This window comes from Bos javanicus, chromosome 19, assembly GCF_032452875.1.
Source record: "Bos javanicus breed banteng chromosome 19, ARS-OSU_banteng_1.0, whole genome shotgun sequence".
Lineage (NCBI taxonomy): Eukaryota > Metazoa > Chordata > Mammalia > Artiodactyla > Bovidae > Bos > Bos javanicus.
Window position 1 is genome coordinate 47,233,064 of NC_083886.1, and position 20,797 is coordinate 47,253,860.

General features: G+C 52.7%; 1 protein-coding gene across 1 annotated transcript in view; it reads left to right on the forward strand.

Moving 5' to 3' along the window:
- The window catches only part of CRHR1 (corticotropin releasing hormone receptor 1), a 54,589-nt gene that overhangs the window by 22,614 nt on the left and 11,178 nt on the right, over positions 1-20,797 (forward strand). Inside the window, exons 2-4 of the mRNA XM_061392201.1 lie at positions 3,111-3,198; positions 13,227-13,346; positions 18,362-18,447. Coding sequence (XP_061248185.1) covers positions 3,111-3,198; positions 13,227-13,346; positions 18,362-18,447 — 294 coding nt within the window. The remainder of the gene's footprint in view (positions 1-3,110; positions 3,199-13,226; positions 13,347-18,361; positions 18,448-20,797) is intronic.

Consider the following 20,797-nt stretch of genomic DNA (forward strand, 5'->3'; position numbering starts at 1 on the left):
TCCCATCCCTCAGGGTCATCCCAGTGCACCAGCCCCAAGCACCCTGTCTCATGCATCAAACCTGGACTGACGATCCGTTTCACATATGATAATATACATGTTTCAATGCTATTCTCTCAAATCATCCCACCCTCACCTTCTCCCAGAGAGTCCAAAAGACTGTTCTATATATCTGTGTCTCTTTTGCTGTCTCGCATACAGGATTATTGTTACCATCTTTCTAAATTCCATATATATGCGTTAGTATACTGAATTGGTGTTTTTCTTTCTGGCTTAGTTCACTCTATAATAAGCTCCAGTTTCATCCATCTCATTAGAACTGATTCAAACGCATTCTTTTTAATAGCTGAGTAATACTCCATTGTGTATATGTACCACAGCTTTCTTATCCATTCATCTGCTGATGGACATCTAGGTTGCTTCCATGTCCTGGCTATTATAAACAGTGCTGCGATGAACATTGGGGTACACGTGTCTCTTTCAATTCTGGTTTCCTCAGTGTGTATGCCCAGCAGTGGGATTGCTGGATCATAAGGCAGTTTTGTTTCCAGTTTTTTAAGGAATCTCCACACTGTTCTCCATAGTGGCTGTACTAGTTTGCATTCCCACCAACAGTGTAAGAGGGTTCCCTTTTCTCCACACCCTCTCCAGCATTTATTGTTTGTAGACTTTTTGAGAGCAGCCATTCTGACTGGAATGAGATGGTACCTCATTGTGGTTTTGATTTGCATTTCTCTGATAATAAGTGATGTTGAGCATCTTTTCATGTGTTTGTTAGCCATCTATATGGCATTGATGTAGAATTTTAAAAATATTGCATTAAAACATTATGTATCTAACTACTAAGATTTTTGGTGTTCAGCCTCTACCCCTTATATTCTGCACCTGAAAGGAATTCCTTGCCCTTCTCACCTTAGTCCTAGCCCTGCCAGTGAAGGCTGCAAATGCTTGCCGGTGGCGTTGGCCACCACCCTGGCTCGGGTCTAAATTTGAAACTTGCTCACTGTGGGACTCGGACAAGCCCCTACCTCTCTCCCAATCCCATTTTCCTCTGACATGGCTTAGGCTACTTCCAGATCTATGAGTCTCTGTCTGAAGTCCTATTGCAGGAAGGGGGACTCCTTCCAGGGCCCAAGAGTGGGTTCTTTTCTAACACTTGGGAATGAATTGTCCAAGGACACACATGTACTGAAAAAGCAAGAGACTTTATTGGGAAGGGGCACCCAGGCAGAGAGCAGCAGGGTAAGGGAACCCAGGAGAACTGCTCTGCCACATGGCTTGCAGTCCCAGATTTTATGGTGATGGGGTTAGTTTCCAGGTTGTCTGGGGCCAATCCATCTGACTCAGGGTCCTTGCTGGTGGCACACACATTGCTCAACCACGATGGATTCCAGCAAGAAGAATTCTGGGATGTTGGTAGGACATATGGACTGGCATCTGTCTTCTGTCTCCTTTTGATTTTCTTGAATTCTTCTGGTTGGTGGTCACTTGTGAGTTCTGAGTTCCTTCTCAGGACCTCCTGTTGTAAGATAACTCATGTGAGTGCTTACTGTCTTGCCTGGACAGGGCTGGAGGTTTTGGTCACTGTTTCCCCTAATAGTTCTGCAGTGAATTTTGCAGAACTGTTTGCAAATGGGCTGGGGCCGAGACCCCATGGAGGGTGGAGGGAGGTAAGAGAGAGTCCCAGGGAGGGGAGACCCCAGGAATAAAGAGCAGGGAGCAGGGGTGTTGATGTGGAGAGGAGTCTCCCGTGAGGTCAGGGAGACAGAGCTCTGCAGGTCACCAGGCTCCCATGTCCTGACAACTGGGAGGAGGGTCTGATTTCCATCCTTCCCTACCCCAAACCCCCAGATGCTTCTTAGCCCTTCACAAATCAAATCTCTAGGGAAACAATCGTCTAGCCTCCAACCCTTGACTAAATGAGAATCACCAAGTTCAAATCAATCAACGTGACCTATTTCAGGTTGTAGACCTGAAACATAATGTAACCCATTAACGTATTCAGCAAATTTAAATGCAATGAATAAAACAAAATCCCTGCCCTCTTGGAGCAAGCTGTGCTGCTTACAAAGGACTCCTACATACCCTGCATCCTGTAAGCCTGGGGAGATGGGGAGGCTATTATGCCAGTCTTACAGGTGAGGAAACTGAGGCACAGAGAGGTCAAGTGACTTGCCCATGGCAACACAGTGGAACTGGGGCTGGACGCCAGGTCTCTTGACTCTAAATCCACAGGGAGGGTGTTGACCTCAAGGGAGGGAGCACAGTGATTGTGTGGGGGTGTTAGTTGAAGAAGGGTCAGCCCTCCATGGAGCCCATGCTACTGTCCCCAAGTAGGCCGAAATTTTGGAATCGGAGTGATACAGAGTCCCCAGGGATGTAAGAGGCAAAGGTTGTCCCGGGAATAAGGCAGCCATCTTTCCAGACAGATTTATCCCTTCACCTCTCGGGGCCTCAGCTTCCTCGTCAGGGACAGCCACACCTGCCCCACAGAAAATGAAGTATCATCGTGGATGTAAAAGGACTTGGTAGATGGTTCAGGCACAATTTGCAGTGACCACTAATTAGCTGGACAGGGATGAGGGCCGGTGAGGCAGCTCATTAAACCACGGGCCCTGAGCTCCTGCAGTTGGGGAGGGAGTGAGGCAGGGAGGTAGGCTCACTATTGGGGGTCTTCTGTGAGCCCAGGGGAGAGGAGGGGTGCTCAGGGGGCAGGTGGGAGGATGTGTGTGTGTCTGTGTGTCTGTATGTCTGAGTGTGGGTGTGTGTTGGGACACAGCTGGGCCATCCTTGTGATCCCATGAGAATGGAGGTGGCTTTATCAGGCAGAGCCTCCCTGTCCTCAGGGAGAGTTCACCTCTGTCCTGGGAACCTGGGCTCCCGCTGTCACCTGCCTTCTTTTCAGGTTCCTCTTAGAGCAGGGCAGCCCCAGATGTTGTAGGCAAGAAGGACACAGGGCAGGAGGGCAGGGAGGCTGGGTTGGTGGGAGAAGGAGGTGTGTCTGGATAAGACTGTACGGAGGAGGAAAGGAGACTAGAAGCGGCAGGAAGTTGCAGTCCAGACTGCTCCTGGCACAGTCTAACCGACTCCCTCGCCTCCTGTGCCCACAGGCCCTTCTCCTCCTGGGGCTGAACTCCATCTCTGCCTCCCTCCAGGACCAGCATTGCGAGAGCTTGTCCGTGGCCAGCAACGTCTCTGGTGAGCATGCCCATCTGCCTCCTGCAAGGTTCCAGGTCCCCAGAGCCCCACCACCCATCTCCCCCAGGGCTCCAACACCTACACACGGCTGGCGAGAAGGCAGGGATAGTGGAGGGATTTCCTCTCTGGGGCTCCAAGCAATCCATCATTTGTCCACAGAGTGCCGTGTTAAGTAGGAGTGGTGGGAAAGAACTGCGATTAGGTGACAGAGGGGCTTGGGGCAAGTGTGCCCAGGTGTTATCTCCTGGCTCTGGGCTGGAAAACAGGGTAAGACACCCCAGCCCTTGCTGCTGTGAGAATCAACAGAGCGGAAGGCTGGGCTATGACTCAGGCATCAGTGAGAAAGAGAGTCTGCTGTTCTGCTGCTAAAAATGCCTGGAGCAGAATATGCAGGGTGCTAACTATGGCTGGATGGCTGGATGGTATCACTGATTTAATGGACATGAGTTTGAGCAAACTCCAGGAGATGGTGAGGGACAGCGAAGTCTGTAGTCCAGGGGTCATGAAGAGTCAGACAAGTGACTAAATAACAACAGCTTTGTGCAGGGCACCATCCGAGGTGTTTGAGAACAGATCTTCCTTGACTCGCGATGGGGAAACGTCCAGGTAAACCCATTGTAAATGGAAAATATCATAAGCCAAGAATGCATTGAATACACATAACCTAGGCGTAGCTTAGACTTGTCTACTTTGACACGCTCAGAATACTTACATTAGCTACAGTTGAGCAAAACCATCTGACGCAAAGCCTTTTTTTTTTTTTTTAATTAAAGTATCGTATGTCATTTATGGCATACTAAAGTGAAAACCAGAATGGCTGTGTGGGTACAGAGTGGTTGTAAGTGCATTGACAGTTGTTTCTTCTCATAATCGCATGACTGTTTGGGGACTGTGGCTGCTGCCACTGCCCAGCATCAGGAGAGAGGATTGTACCACATGACTAGCCTGGGAAAAGGTCAAACTTCAAAATTAGAAGTGTTGTTTGTGCTGAATGCCTATTGCTTTCAAGCCATCGTAAAGTCAAAAAATCATTAAGTAGAACCATCGTTAAGTCGAGACTGTCTGTGTATTAACCCAGTTTTCACAATGACCTCCTGAGGCAGTAGCGGGTATATCCCTTTTACACATAAGGAAACTGAGGCCTGGAGCAGAAGTAGTAAGTGCTGACTTGAGCCCAGGCAGCCTGGCTTCCACGTATGTCCCTTAGCCCCGTGCTCTACCCCTCCTCAACAGAAAGGACTGTAAATGTTACTAAGACTTGTATGATTTCACCATTTACAAAGTGCTTTTGTATAATAATCCTATTTCATCCTCACAAGAGTTTACGATGCAATACTTTGGCCACCTCATGCAAAGAGCCAAATCACTGGAAAAGGCCCTGACACTGGGAAAAATTAGAGGCAAAAGGAGAAGGGGACGGCAGAAAATGAGATGGTTGGATAGCATCACAGACTCAATGGACATGAGTTTGAGCAGACTCCGGGAGATAGTGGAGGACAGAGGAGACCGGCGTGCTGCAGTCCATGGGGTTGCAAAGGGTCAGACATGACTTAGCGACTAAACAACAATTTATACTCATGAGGAAACTGAGATGGGAGAATTAGGTTTGTGGGCTCTGGGGCCACGCATTTTCTAATCTGGAGTGCGGTCCCTGAACCCTCATCCTGACCCCTTTAACTAGGGTCTGACGATGCTGTTGCCCAGTGAAGATGGAGAGGGGTACCTAAGGGTCTTTGAGGGACTCTTCTTTGGTAATTCCTTTTTCTCTGCAGGTCTCTCTGTTTGAGTTAATTAGTTGATTAACTGAGCACCTACTGTGTGCCAGGACCCATGTTCCCTGGCAGAACAAAGAGGGGCTGACCGTCTGGTCTGGGGGTCAAGTCCATAAACACATGTGCCGTGAGGAGGAGCACAAGACGCATGCTGGTGGAGAAACGGCCACCGTGTGCTACAGGAATGCAGGGAGTTTCTGATTCTGGGCCTGCGGGGAGAGGAGGACTCCACAGTGCCGAGCAGCTGCCCCCTGGCCTACTGTTCCCTCCCTACTGGCGGGGGGAGGAGGTAGGGGAGGAATGGGACCTGGAGCACTGACTGTGTTCCCGTGCTCATAGTGGCGCTCAGTCTTGTTCTGTCTGCCCTAGGGGTCCCCGCTGGTAGACTTGACTTCAGGGATGAGCATGCCCTTGAGTTCCTTGAGCCTCACTCTGTAATTGAAGAGTAATATGGCTGATAACTGCCTTAAGGATACATTGCAATTAAAGGCACTACATTTAATGGCGATATTTCATAAACTGTAGAGTGCCATACCACTACTGAGTATTATTGATTATTGTTGGTAAGAGCAGGATTTTAAAAGTGCTCACCTTGTAGCTGGAATGAGAGGCAGACACTAGCCATGAGCTGCTCACTACAGTGGAGGCAGCAGGGAGGTTAGATCAGGGGTGATGTGAATCCAGGAAGGCTTCCTGAAGGAGGAAGTTTCAAAGCGAGTCTCTGAGAGATTCTGAGCAGAGACTGGCAGAAAAGAGCCAGTGCTCTGAGTCGAAGCTAGAGTTGACCAAGGAACAGCAGGTGGGTTTGGTGGAAGAACAGGGAAGGGGTGAGACAGGAAGGGCAGGAAGCCTGGGGAGATACTGACAGCCCAGAACATCTGGCTGCAAAGTTGGCTGAGGAATGGGAAAGATCTGGAGCAAGAGTCTGGAGCTGTAGAGGAGAAAGCCTGGGAGGGAGGAGACCTACTCAGAGGCCTGGCCTGAGATGGAGCCCCTCCATGCCCCAGGCCCTGTGCACTGATGTCGGGGGGAGGGGGGGGGCAGGTCAGTCTCCTTTAACTTGCCTGGTGTGCTCCTGCACAGTGACATTCCTGAGCCCATGACGGAGTCATCAGTCCTCGGAGGCAGCGGGGCGTGATGAATGCCATCCATTCCCTGATGATTTGTACCCCATGTCCCTGCCCCCAGCCCAATCTGCCTGGCTTCAGGGCACGCAGTCCATCACCCTCCACAGCAGCCTCTGAAAACAGGCTATTTGTCTTCCAGCGCTAAGACCTACCCAGACCGACGGGCACTGGTAGAGACAGATGGTGAGGGTGGGGTGGAGGGACTGAGACAGATGGATGGGCGTCTGGCCTGGGGTGGCTGGCATTGAGCTGGGGCCTTTGGGGGGCCTCTCACATGCCAGGAGCAGGGAGAAAGTGCGTCCCCAGGGTTAAGGCTCCATTATGTGGCAGACCACAGACTTGGAAACGTATAAAATAATGGTATGAATATGATGATGCCAGAAAGTAATAGAATTATTGACCAGTGAACATCAGAAACACATGGAAATCATATTGCTGACAAGGACCCAGGGTAATCCCCTGTCTGAAGGTCATGAGTGATAATAGTAAATAATGATAACTAATATTTTCTTGGGCTTCCCTGGCAGCTTAGTGGTAAAGAGTCCACCTGCCAATGCAGGAGACTTGGGTTCGATCCCTGGGTCAGGAAGATCCCCTAGAGAAGGAAATGGCAACCCACTCCAGTATTCTTGCCTGGGAAATCTCATGGACAGAGGAGCCTGGCAGGCTATAGTCCGTGGTGTCCCAAAGAGCTGGACACGACTGAGCAACTAAACAAAACAACAACAAAGATATACTTAGTGGCTATTATATGTCAGACTCCATTCTAAGTACTTTCATTCAATCATCACAACAATATTGTTAGCAAGTATTTTTATCATCATCTTACAGACTAGGAACCTACAGCTCAGAGAGGTTAAGTAACTTGCCCGAGCACACACAGTTACTAAGCACTAGCCCTAAGATTTGAATCAGATGGGCCTGATTCTGGACATTTTCACCACTGTGTATGTGGTCACCCAGAGAGGCATGGTATCCAGGGCCTGCTGGTCAGTCATCTGGGGTACAGAGTCACTCCTGCAGTGTCCCATACCTATACTGGGTTTATACACAGCCCCCAGTCTTCCTTAGGCCCTGCTATGTTCCTGACGCTGTACTGGGTGCCAGAAATGCAAAAATGAAGAGCCGACAGGGTAGGAGGCTCCCACACACATGTCCTGAGGAATCACACGCCATACAAAGGCATCTTTCTATTCTGCCCAGTCGAGGAGGTCACAGCCCAATGGCAAGATGGCTGAGCAAAGACCAAAGACTCTAGGCCCGGCTTCTCCCTCCCAGGTGACCCAGGCAGAGCCCTTGCCCGTTCATCCTAGCAGCAGCTTCCCAGAAAGGGCAAGCACGTGTGTTTCAGAGATTGCCCTTGGGCCACCTGCTGACCCCTCTGGGCGGCCTTGGCTGAGCTCCTCTCCTGGGCTTAAACCAAACAGGGGGCTGGGCTTCCCAGCTACAGGGCTCCTGCCAAGCGCCCACCTAACCGGCTCATTCAGAAGCCCCCAGTGGGAGACTCGACATAACTAGAGACAGGAACCAGGTTCCAGTCTTCCTCGGAAGTTATCTACCATGGAAAAAGGTCTGCTGAGCACATTTGGCTCCTGAACACAATGGAAAGGGAACTATATGATCCATCTAGGGGAAGAGCCCAGTGCCCAGTTGCACACAATTTTAAATAGGCCGCCTTCAAAGGGTTCTTATTTATTCATTAGAGCAGTTCCCCTAGGACTCTGACTCAGCAGGAGTTTTCAGAAGCAGGTGGGAGTGTTTCATGCTGTTCCTCTCTCCTCTTCCCTCCATCCGCAGGGATCTGGGGCAGGCTGACCACGGGCCCCCACGCCCCCATGTCTGCTCTGGGCATGTGTGGGGAAGGAGGAAGATGCAGGACCAGTTTCATGCACTACCTGGCCCCACTCCCCTGTCCCCAGAAAAAACTCTGAGGGATCTAGGTTCCCCATGAGTGAGGAGGTGAGCCACCACGTGACAGGAGTGTTAACACCTCAGATACGCTGAGCACACACCTGCCTCAGGGACTTGCTGGTCCCTCTTCCTAGAACACTCTCTGCCCACTCCCCAGCTATGCACAGAGTTCCCTCTCTCACTTCTGTTGGGTCCCTGCTTAATGTTAGGACCAAATCAAAATAGCTCTCAGTCTCTCTCTCTCTCTCTTTTTTTTTTTTTTTTGCTGCTTGGCTTGTGGGAACTCTTGTGGGATCTCAGTCGCCTGACCAGGGACTGAACCCTGGGCACAGCAGTGGAAGTATTGAATCCTAACCACTAGACCACCGGGGAACTCCCCTCCTGTCAGTCTTTATCTGTTCATGTCTATTGTTGTTGTTGTTGTTTAGTCCCTAAGTCATGTCTGACTCTTTGGGACCCCAGGGACTACAGCCTGCCAGGCTCCTCTGTCCATGGCATTTCCCAGGCAAGAATACTGGAGTGGGTAGCCATTTCCTTCTCCAGGGAATCTTCCCGACCCAGGAATCGAACCCAGGTCTCCTGCATTGGCAGGCAGATTCTTTACCATGAGCCACGAGAGAAGCCCCACTTTATGTCTGTATGCACACACAATCCCACCCTCCAACCCTGTAGACTGATGGAAGGGTATTTATTTTATTCATTACTGTATCCTAGCTCCTTGAACAGGCACTGTATCCCCAGCTCCTACAGTGTTTCTTAGGCGGTCAGGAGAAACTTGTGAATAAAGAGTAAAGTCTTTATTCCTCCACATCCATTACCTTATGGACCAGGAGGGGCTCCATGGGATGGGTTGAAGTGGGGAGGAGTTGGCTCCTAAAAGTAACTCAGGCTTCATGCTGCTGACTGGTAATTCTGCTTGGCTATTTGCAAGGCTGGTTTACTCTGGTCCAAACTGTTTCTCACCCCCAGAACTATGATATTAAAGTGGGAAAATATCCCCCAGGAGTGCAGGAGAGATTGGGCATTTGTACCATTGGGACCTGTGCTTACTGAAGTCTCTGTCATGTCCGACTCTTTGGGGCCCCATGGACTGTAACCCTGCCAGGCTCCTCTGTCCATGTAATTCTCCATGCAAGAATACTGGGGTGAATAGCTGCCTGACCCAGGGATTGAACCTGGGTCTCCTGCACAGCAAGCAGATTCTTTACCATCTGAGCTACGAGCAAAGTCCAGTGGGACCTGTAGGGAAAGGATATTGTTCCAGTAATCACAGTCCAACAGCCCTGACCTCCAGGTCCTTACAACCCCCATGCTGACTGACACCAGGGCTTCCTTTCCTTCCTTCTCCCCTTCCCAACTAGAAGATCCAGGTCTTCCCCACCCGCACCCCTCTGAAATTATTGTTCTCTGTATCTTGTTCTCCTGGCTTTCTGTCCGCTTCTCCCTGTTTTATTCTCAGATCTTGTCTCCTATGTCCTCTCTCACCCTCTCTCTCCTCCTTTTTCCCCCGCTTCCCTCCCACCCCACGCTCTATTCTTCTCAAAGTGATGAAGTGAATTGAATAGGTGGCATGAATTTCATCAGTGCCTTTCACATTGCCCTTCTCCAGGGGATCTTCCCACACCCAGGGATCGAACCCACGTCTCCCGCATTGCAGGCGGATTCCTTATCAGCTGAGCCACAAGGGAAGCGGTGTTCGACAAAGGTTTTTCCCCCAGCCCCTCAAATCCTGCGCACCCTTCCCCTTCAGAGGTTGCAGCTCTTTTCCTTCCTTCCTCTTTTCGCTCTCTACCTCTCCGGTCTCCATCCATCCGCTCCCTAAAATCTAGGGGCCAACCGGGACTTTGAACTTTCTAGCCTGTATTTGGGAGTCAGAGCTGGTCGCCGCTCCTGATTGGCCCTGTGCTTCTGGCCACACCCCTTCTTGGCTCCTCCTTCCCTCAGACCCTGCCCACCCAACCCTCACCCCCACCCCCGCCCGGACCCCAGGCCAGCTAGCCGGCCTTTTATTCCGGAGGTAGGGGCAACATCGTCTCCTGGCCCCTTGCATTTGGTTTCTCTTCTTCATTCTCGCTGCCTGTCTCCCTTTCTCCCCGTCTCGCACACAGACATTCATTCCCTGCAGGATTTTCTGGGCTGTTAATGTAACGTGTAAAGGTCACGTCTGCTGCAATGTTCCCCCCATGCCAGCTCCGTGCAGCCTTTTGTGAGCTTCACAGGATGAGGGAGGGAGGGAGACCGCGGAGGAACCCAGGGCACAGGGACGGGCCCAACCAAATGCCGTGAGGGCCAATTGCTCAGACTGGGCACCGCTGTGGTGCAGTGGGAAGAGCCCAGGGCAGGCGTGAAAACCCACTTCTGCCTCTTAGTGTCTGTGTGACTAAGGATAAACAATTAGCTGGGCGTCAGTTTTCTTATCTGTAAAATGGGGAGAATGAGCACCCACGTTGGCAGATGGTGTGAGGCCCATATTAGGTGCTATGGAATCCTAATCTGTACCACAGACTAGGGGCAAAAGGCTTCTCCCTTGGCCCCTCCCACTCGCATATCCCCGACTAACTGTGGGAGGGGTCAGGCCTCTGATCACTGGCTGAGACCTGGTCCTGGAGACCAGGAGGGCCATCAGCTGAGCAGTGGGTTTCTGCCTTGGCTCTGGGCTGGTCTTGGCTGTGGCTGGTGCCCAGTGGTGACCTGCCTGTGTTGAAGGGGTGCTGGGGAACTGTCCAGGGCAGGAGAGAGAAAGGGTGGGGAGGTAGAGAAGCTACACTGATAGTGTGCCTTAGGCAAGTCCCAGGTGCCGCTAGAGCCTAAACTGTGAATGTGTGAGTGAATGAACCATCTATTGAGGAAGGTTATTCAGTCAGATGTAGATATACGAAAAGTCAAAGTGTTAGTCGCTCAGTGGTGTCAGACTCTTTGCAACCCCATGGACTGTAGCCCACCAGGCTCTTCTGTCCATGAAATTCTCCAGGCGAGAATACTGGAGTAGGTAGTCTTATTCCTTTCTCCAGGGATCTTTCCAACCCAGGGATTGAATCCAGGTCTTCTGCATTGCAGGCAGATTCTTTACCGTCTGAGCCACCAGGGAAGCCCATGTAGATATATAGGAAGATACAAAGCACTTGGCAGTTGCCTGGCACTCAATCAGCTCTCAGTAAATACTGCTGCTTTCCCTATTGCCTCCTTGATTGTCCCACCCCCCAGATTGGCATGCAATGTGGTTATAATAGAGTACTCGATTTAGAGTCCAAAGCACCTGGTGAAGAGGCTTGGTTCTTTCATTCATTGGCTTATGGCCTTGGGCAAGTCACTTAACTTCCCTGGGCCTCAGTTTTCCCATCTGTAAAAAGGGAATAACAAATCTGTAAGTTTTTAGGGGGAATAATGGCATTGCAGGGTGGATGAGAAGCAAACAAAATACACAAAGAAGGGCTTTGAAAAAACAGCACGGTCCATAATGTTATCCCTCCCTCCCCACAGCCACACACCTGCGGCTTCTCCCCTTCTCCGGGCTCAGCTCTATCCGCGGGACCCAAGGCAGATTAAAATCTCAACCTGCTTTCCTCACTCCCCTACCCCCAGCACCTCTCTGTGGTGCCATTCATGGAGGCGCCATGGTGGCACAGCGCCAGGGCTTGACCCAACTCCCCCGCCTGGCTAGTCGTCGTCTCCTTGTGTCAAGCCCCAATTCCAATTTCTTTCTCTTTCAGTTAAAACACTTGGCCTCGAGGCCTCTGTCCCTTGAGCCTGGACTTGCCCGCACACCCTATGAATAGCTTTGATTAGAAAGAAAAACCAGCATTTGGTACAAGGGTCACTCAGCACTTGTGTTGCGTTCAGCAGGGAAGGGACGCCAGTCTACCCAGTGCTGTTTCCTGAGAGACTGGTTACAGGCTTGGCTGGGAGGGGATGGCAGGCAGACCCCTGTAGGGCTTGGCAGCTGCTGATGCCCTGCACTGATGATGCTGCCCTTCATTGGTTCATGGCTCTCCCCGGCTTGTCTGTACATTCTAGGGCCAGTCTTGAGTTATTAACCCACTCCCATCGTGACGGACACACTGGGCCTCCATAGGACTGGTGTGACAGCCTTGAGAGGAGAGGGGCCTGGAAAGGGGAGAAAGAAGGGGCAGCATCGGGAGAGGGGCCAGGACTGTCCTCAGCCCAGCCCCCACCTGTTGGAGACCAAAAGCCCCCTGCCCTCCAGAAGTGTTACTGTGACTTCAACTCTGCTCCACTGTGCCTGTGCACACACACACACGACTCCAAAAGCTCTTAATTTCCAATTAAGGGCAAACATTTGGAAGGGGATTTTGACATCCGCTTTCTAGTCCAGTTGCTTATACCCTTTTTTGAGTCACAGACTCCCTTTGAGAATCTAATGAAAGCCATGGTCCCTTTCCCAATTAAAATGCATGTATAGAACAAATTTTTCATTAAATTTCAAAGTCTGTAAGAACCTGTAAAATTTCCAGTGGACTGAGATTAAGAATTTCTGATCAGACCCAACTACATCATTATTGATACAGACACTCAGGCCCAGAGGCGGCAAGTGATTTGCCTGTGCTCACACAGCAGATGAGTAGCAGAGCCCAGTCTGAAGCCTGGGCTCCAAATTACTAGTTCAGTAATTCCCCACATAGTGTCTCTCTCCCTTTTTTCTCCATGATCCCTCTCAGCCAGTCCTTTCCTAGCATAGATTAGAACACAAATGTTCAGTGATTGTGGTTATCAGGTGAGCTGGAAGGTGGGCCAACTTCTTTCAACTGGTTCCTACAGGTTCAGAGCAGATGGGGTTTGGTTCTAGAGGTGTGTGAGGGGACTGAGTCAGGGATCGGCTGGGTTTCTTCCAAGCTGTTCCAGGCTGTGAATTCTGAGCGCTCCAGTCTACACCAAGTGCAGGGCCAAGAGAAGTGTCCTCAGACTACAGAGCAGGGGACCTGGAGCATGTCCAGTCTTCCTCTAAATGCCAGCCAGGACCTCAGCTTTAACACCACCCCAGTGTCCCTGTTCCTCCTCTGCTCTGGAACCCACATAGGCTCCCTAGTGCCATAGGATCAAGTTCAGATCCTTCCCTTGGTATCTCCTCTGCAGAAAAAGAGCTCATCTCCGCACTGGGGTCATTGCTGTCTTGTCCTCAGTTGGTGTGTGAATGTGGACCAGCTGGGGGGACACTGGAGTGGGGATGTTGCTCTGTCTCACCAGCCATCTCTGCCTCCAGGACTGCAGTGCAATGCTTCCGTGGACCTTATTGGTACCTGCTGGCCCCAGAGTCCTGCAGGGCAGCTGGTAGTTCGACCTTGTCCTGCTTATTTCTACGGCGTCCGCTACAATACCACAAGTAAGGAAGCCTGAGAAAGGCAGACCATCTCCTGGGAGGTGGGACAGGATGCAGAGAACTGGGGGCTTGTTGGAGGTGGGGAAAACAATACTGACAGTGACAATAATAATACCAATACCATTCATGGGTACAGCTGCCATTGACCAAAGGCCAGCTCTGTGCTCTACTGGGCACTCTGCTGTTTACTGGGGACACTCAGCAATACTCTGGAAGATGCTACATGTAACTATGTTATATAATTAAGGCAACTATGTTATATAATTAAGACCTCCGAGGTTCAGAGAGGTTAGGGAAGTTGCCCAAGATCACCCGCTGGTAAGAGGTGAAGCTGGAATTTGCATCCAGGTCTATCTGACACTTTCTTCTGCAGTTGACCTACTGGGTTAATGTTGGCATGAGCCGTGAGGTAGGGCAGGGGTCATCAGAGTAGCCCCAACTTTGCTCAGAGAAGTTCCCAGGCCTACCCAGTGTCCTCCAGCCATGAGGTAGGGGACTCAGCGTTTTAGATCCACAGGCAGGGGGCTTGCCCTTGCAGGCAGGCCCACAAGTGGGGTGGGGACAGAGGAGAACTGACCCGGGCAGGGCTTGTTCAGATACTTGATCCTCATATAAACACCCTGCTCCCCTTGGGCCCTGAGCCTCCACCTCCAGGCTTTGCAGCTTCTTGCTATGCCACCTGTCACCCTCAGAATTAATTTGCTCTCCCCTGTCAATGACTCACAGCCCCTGCTTATCAAGAGAGCAACAGCTGCAGGCCAAGGGCCCTGACCTGTCTGAGGGAGGGGCGGGGGGGGGGGGGTCCCTGGGTGGGCCTTTGGGGTCTGGTGGGCCTGAGCTTAGAGCCCAAAGAGGGGACAGAGGGTGATCTCAGATACCAGATAATTGCGTGACCTTTAGCACATTTTTCCCCCTCTTTTATGGTCCTCTGGCCCCTCATCTGAGGATGGAGAGGGCTGGACAACACAGCTTCTTAAGACTTTGTCCAGCTCAAAACTCTCAATTTCCTTCTCCTGCCCCTCCCCTTTTTTACCAGCTGGATTAAGGGGGCTAGGGTTGGGGGCCACAGTCCAGGAGGGGTGGGGAGGGCCCTGGGGAGGTGTTGGGACTGGTCAGGAGGCTGGAACAGCCAGACCACGCAGCCTTGTGTGTCTGCAACCGCACCCTGGACCCAGGAGGAGAAGAGAGCTTGGAGGAGGTGTGAGGAGAATGTAAGTAGGAGGAAGGGCAGAAGGGCCTGAAGAAAAGTTTGGGGTGCTCATCCTGCCAACCTCCAACTTAGTTGGGCCCCTTTTACCATTAGGAAATGGAGGCAGCAAGACGGAAATCGCCCAAGGTCCCAAAGCTTGGAGGTGGCACTGGAGCTGGGAAACCAGAGCCCTCCTGCTCCTCCACTCAGCCGGCTGGGTGCCCGGCCCCAGAGCTCCCTGGAGGGAGGCAACATTAGGGCTGGTGTATGTTGGGGGATGGGGGGCTACTTCCAGAGGGAGCCCCGCAACCCTGCTCGTAACAGCACCAGGTCCTGTCAGTCCCGCCTCCAGGGTGACTCTCACGTCTGACCCTCCCTGCCTTCCATCCCCAGTGCCGCTGCCCCGGTTCAAGGTACCTCACTCTCCAGCCCCAGTTTCTCATCCGACCCTGTCACACCCTTGCTCAGAGTCAGCCTTTCTGTGGTTCCTTCTCTGTGGCTACCGTGCAACCTACCTTTGTAGCCAGCCCTGGCCACTCCCCATGAACTGTCCCCACTCTTGTCCCCAAGGACAACTTGACACCCCCTGCTCCGAATACACCTTTAGTGCCTAGACACACGCTCCTCGATTTGTCAGCCCTGCCTTTGAGTGGAAGCCAGGAGTCCTGGGTTCTAGTCCCAACTCCACCCACAACTGGTTAAGGAGCTCTCTGCAACTGGCCCTGCCTGGGGCCTCAGTTTCTCCACCTGCAGGATGTGTGGGAGGTTTGGCCGAAGTGTCCTCTTGGCTCCTTTGCTCTTCCATCTGTGATCCCAGGAGAAGAGCAGGAGGAGGTGATGGTTCCTTGAGGTGGGGGCAGGGCTAGGAGACTCCCCTTTCCAGGTGCCTCCCCTGTCACAATGATGAGAAACACCGCGTAATCAGGGGTGACTGGGAACCCAGATTTGTACCTAATCATTAGGCACCAATTAATTCGTTTACTGAGGAGGTGCTTCCAGGATGTCTAGGCCTTCTCCCCAGTGCCCTCCTTCCCGCTGTATCTGATCTTCAAAGGGATGGGAAATATTTCCAAAATATCAATATTCCTGTGATTCTCCAGGAGGACTGCTCAGCTCAGCAATTAAAGACAAGGAGGTCGCATCCTCCCTGGAAACTTCATGCTGCCTGTTGGGCCTGTTTTCTTGCGGGATCACCTCACTTCCCACCAGAGCCTACTCCCTCCGGATGACCCAGCCTGGGAGGGACTCCAGGCTCCTGCCCCACCTGCATTCAAAAGGAGAGGCTTGAGGCAAGGGGGTGCCTCCCGGACCTGTGCCTCCTTTGATAGCGACAAGTGACATATTCTGAATCTTATGTAAGGTTGTATAAATATAGCTCCAAGACAATAATAATAAAAGCAACAGCTCACACCACATGCCAAGTAGAGCTCCACATACCCTGTATGTGTCAACTAAAAATGCCCCTCAACCATTGAGCAGGAACTCTTGTTAAGATCATTCCTATCTTGCAGATAAGGAAGCGGAGAGGCTGAAGGACTCGTCCGAGGTCACAGAGCTAGTAAAGGGTGCTGCCAGGATTTGAACCCAGGCTATCTGGGTGCTGTGCTAAATCGCCACAGTCATGTCCAACTCTGTGCGATCCTATGGACTGTAGCCCAGCAGGCTCCTCTGTCCATGGGATTTCCCAGGCAAGAATACTGGAGTGGGTTGCCATACCCTCCTCCAGAGGATCTTTGCGATCCCAGTATTGAACTCACGTGTCTTACATCTCCTGCATTGGCAGGCGGGTTCTTCACCACTGTACCACCTGGGAAGCCCTGTCTGGGTGACGAGTTCTTAACACTATAGTGTGCTGCCTCTCTTAAGGCAACGCCCCCTCCTCTGCCCTCATGCTCCTTCCCACCAGATTCTCTGGCACCAAGTCCCTTTGTTTGCAGACATCTGGGAACAGCCTCTGGTCCAAGGCACCTCCCATCCACCGCAGACACATAGGACTCCCCAGCTCCCTTGCCTCCCCCTAGGCCTCCCTGAAACCCCAGCCATGGAGCCCTCAGCCCTCTGCTAACTTCTCTCTCATTTAGCAATTAGGAGGGAATGAGCAGCATCTTCAGCTCTGCCCAAGGACTCAGCTCTGCCGGGACTTGGGTCCAATGTCAGGGAAGCTGAGCAGAGCTTTAAAAATCCACTTAGCCTCATTTCCCCGCTGCTGCTATGGGCGAGCAGCCTCTGAGCAAAAGGGCCGAGGAGCGGGGTTTAGAGAGGAGGGAGAGCCAGGCAAAGGTTCCCGCTCCCAGGCAAGCGGCAGCAAATCCCACCCCCACCCCCCCAACACATGGCCCCATCCTCTCCCTCTTGTCTGGTGCTGCCAGCAGAGACATGTCCCCGGCTGGGTGGCACCCTGGGGATCGGCTGATGTAGCCCTCCCTCTTGCACATGAGGAGAGCGTCCCAGGAGGCGACCTGACCGATGCTACTCATGCAGCAGGGGCCCCCATCTGCCTCCTGTGGGGTCCTCTGCCCCTGCAGGGCTCCAGGCTTGGGGACTGGGGTCCGAGCAGCTTCCCCCGCCCTCCTCCAGCCCTGCTGGGGTGGAGATGTGACATGCAGGTTAGTGTGAACCATGGAGAGCCCTCCAGAGGGGAGGGGCTCTGGTGGAGATGGCTCAAGGCTCTTCCAGCCAGCGCTGCCTGGAGTCAGGGCCAGAATTCACTCAAGAAAACATATTTAGAGCCACCAATGCCTAAGAGGGGTCCAGAGTGGGGCAGAGTGACCTCTCCCAGCAAAGGAGAAAAAGGTCAAGATGTGAATGTCCCTCGGACCCCTCCCGCCTGGGCATCAGGGCCCCGGTGTCCCCAGAGAGTGGGCAGGAAAGAGAGTGTCCCAGAGCCCTTTAGCCAGCCTCGATTTAGACCTCAGGCGATTCCCGATGTCCTTCGGAAGTGACGCATTCTGGCTTCCAGCCTGGTGGTAGCCTGGACCTCTTGCCCTTCCTCCAGCCACTCTCCTGTCTTTTTTCCCAAGTGCCAGGCTGGGAGCTTGTTCAACCAGATCTTAATAATAAAATACTTGCTACACGTGACCCACTCCCCTGACATCCCCCAGCACACCCCTCATCTCCGGCCACCTGTCATCTTCTGCCCACCGTGCTTGCTCGCACCATGTGACCCTCCAACATGAGGCCAGCTGTAGGGAAATGGCAGCCTGGAGACCTTCCCTGTCCCCTGCCCTGTGAGCCCCACGCCCTGTGAAAGCCTGCCACGTGAGGACCCCCCAGGGGGTAGCTTACCCTGGTGAGTCCTGCCCTACGAAGCCTGTCAGTGCACCGTGCCACGCAAGCTGCCACCACACACCTTCCGCATCACGCCCGGCCTCGAGAGTGAGAACTGAGTCATCAGGACTCACCCTCAGCCTTGCTGCCATGTGAGAGCCTAAAATGGGAGGTTTCTCAGCAGGGCGCCCACCGTGTAATCTGCCTCACACTGGGGCCTGCGAGGAGACAGCCCAGTGAGCCAGTCAGGCCTCTGCCCCTGGGCCAGTTCCATGGGTGTGATCGTGCCAGCGTGGGTGGGCACAGCCGTGGCCCCATGGGCAGCCTTTGGGGTCACCACTGTACCTCTGTTGGGGGCCAATGGCAGAAAGAGGAGGAAGATGGAAATAATAAGAAAGCCCCTCTCCCCAGCTTCAACCTAGGGCCCCCCAGCAAGCCGGCCCCTGGGCTGCCCCAGATGGACGGGTAGATGGACATACGAATGGCAGGTAGATAGACGCTCAGGTTACTCCTCTTTGGGAGAGGAGCCTGGGGTCATTCTGACTTGCCCTTCTTTTTCCAGACAACGGCTACCGGGAGTGCCTGGCCAATGGCACGTGGGCCGCCCGCGTGAACTACTCCGAGTGCCAAGAGATCCTCAGCGAGGAGGTGAGGCTCCAAGCCAGCTGCCCACTGAGGCCTGGGCCTGGGCCCCTGGCGCGGCTCTGTGCCTGCTACTGGCCCAACAGGGTGGGGAGCCAGAGGCTGGTGTCCATGGCCTGCAGAGAGAAGGCTACTGGGGAGCCAGATCTAGGCCAGCCGTGAGCAGGCACGCCCGAGGGAGCATGAGCCGAGAGGGCAGCGGGTGGGCTCTGACAGCGGTGAGTTGAGCCTCCATTCCTTCCTTCCTCACTGGAGCCGGTTCTCATCTGTGTTCTTCCCCACCCACCTGAGCGACACATCCAGGTCTGGCCAGGGTCCCGCCTCAGGATCCAGGATGGGGGTAGGGGGAGCCATGGAGCTGGAAAAAGCCCTTGAAGAGCCTTTTAAATATTTAAATATTTTTGAGAAAGATGCTGCTCACACCTAATACAAAATTCAAAAGGTACAAATGGGAAAACAGAAAAGTCTCCCTCCCAGCCAAGTCCGAGTCACTGGGTTCCCTCTACCCCGCCCAGCGGTAACCATTTTGCCAGTTTCTTAAGTATTCTTTCAGAGACAGTCTCTGCACAGACATGCAATTATGTAGATTTATTCCTTTTTGTGTGTTTTTCACCCAAACTTTGTAGATTATACATGTTCGACACCTTGCTTTTTTCACGTAATCATCCATCTTGGTGATTGTTCCGTGTAAGTGCCTAAAGAGCGTCTTCATTCTTTTTTTCACATTTGCATAATATCACACTGTACAGATGTACAGATAGCTTAGTTAACCCGTCTTTGTTCTCAGTCTTTGGTTATGACAAACAGCGCCGCTGTGAAGAATCTTTCAAGGGTGACGTTTGGCAGACACACGGGCATGTCTGTTGCCCTGCTGTTGCTGCCACCTCTGAGCCCTGACCCCTCACCTGCATCTTCATCCTCCAGTGGATGCTGAGGAAGGTGGGGGTCATGGAGCTGGAAGAAAAAGTGGGCAAAGGGCAGATGGAAGACGCCCCAAGTTGTCCAAAGGCCCCAGGCTATTGGTGTGGCAGTTCGGAGAATTCTAGTGCCTAAATGATCTAAATTGAAAGAGACCTTGTGGACCCTCCATCCCATCTTTTTTTTAATAACTTAAAATTTATTTATTTTTGGCTGCTCTGGATCTCCGTTGCTCAGCGGGCTTTTTTCCTAGTTGTGGTGTTCTGGGGCTGCTTTCTTGTTGCAGAGCACAGGCTCTAGGGCGCACAGGCTTCAGTAGTTGTGGTACATGGGCGCAGTACCAGGCTGCATGCAGGTCCATGGTACTCTGTGCAGTACCACCCTGCGCTTTAATTGTCCTAAGGGCTTCCCTGCTGGCTCTGTGCAAAGAACCCACCTGCAGTGCAGGAGCCTCAGGAGACTCGGTTTGATCACTGGGTCGGGAAGATCCCCTGGAGGAGGGCATGGCAACCCACTCCAGTATTCTTGCCTGGGAAATCCCATGGACAGAGGAGCCTGGCAGGCTACAGTTCATGGGGTCACAAAGAGTCAGACACGACTGAAGCGACTTAGCACGCACACATGCACTGGGTCTGCAGAGCCTGAGGCTGACCAAGTGTCTCCAATCAGAGGTTACCAACCTCCTGTCTGAGGACAGACACCTCTCCTCCACCCCAGAGGAGCAGGCGTCTGTCCCCTTCTTGGAGTCTGCAAAGCTGGAGATGCCACCGCTGCTTTCGACCTCCCCCGCTGCCCCCTGCATGGAAGCTTCCTGAATGTCAGAGGACATTCACGGCCCCCCAAATCTCTCCTGCTCTAATTTAAGCCCCTTCCTTCTAGTTGGCTGACCTTCTAGTTGGGGGACCCTCAGCAACTGCCTTGTTCCCAGCACCCTTCAAAGACTCAGGGGCAGAGGTCAGCTGCCCTCAGCCTTTCCTTCTCTCCATCCTGCAGCCCCCATCCCTTCTGCCAGGGCTCAGTCTCTAGCTCTCTCCACCAGCGGGCTCGGGGGGAGAAGAATTAGGAAGCGCCAGCTTCTCACCACGCCCCTCTTTGGCAGTATAAGGGGAACAGCACGAGGCTGTTGGCGGCAGGAGCTTTGAGATTTGGATTCTGGTTTCAGCACCTGTACCTGGGCAGGTAACTCTCAGTAAGCCTCAGCTTCCTGGTGTGTAAAAGGCGGAAGAGCTATTCTGTACCATCTCTGCCGCCTAGGGGAGGGAGGCTGGTGTCCGCCTGAGCCTTGGCCTGTAGAGGGCGCTCCATCCATCCGCCACCCTTCTTGCTCTCATCACCTGCGCTCCGGGGAGGTTGTAGTGTTCACCTGGAGAGCGGGGTGATGAGGGATCATGGATGAGTTCATAGGTGACACAGGCACCCCCTTTGTCTGGTGGCAGCC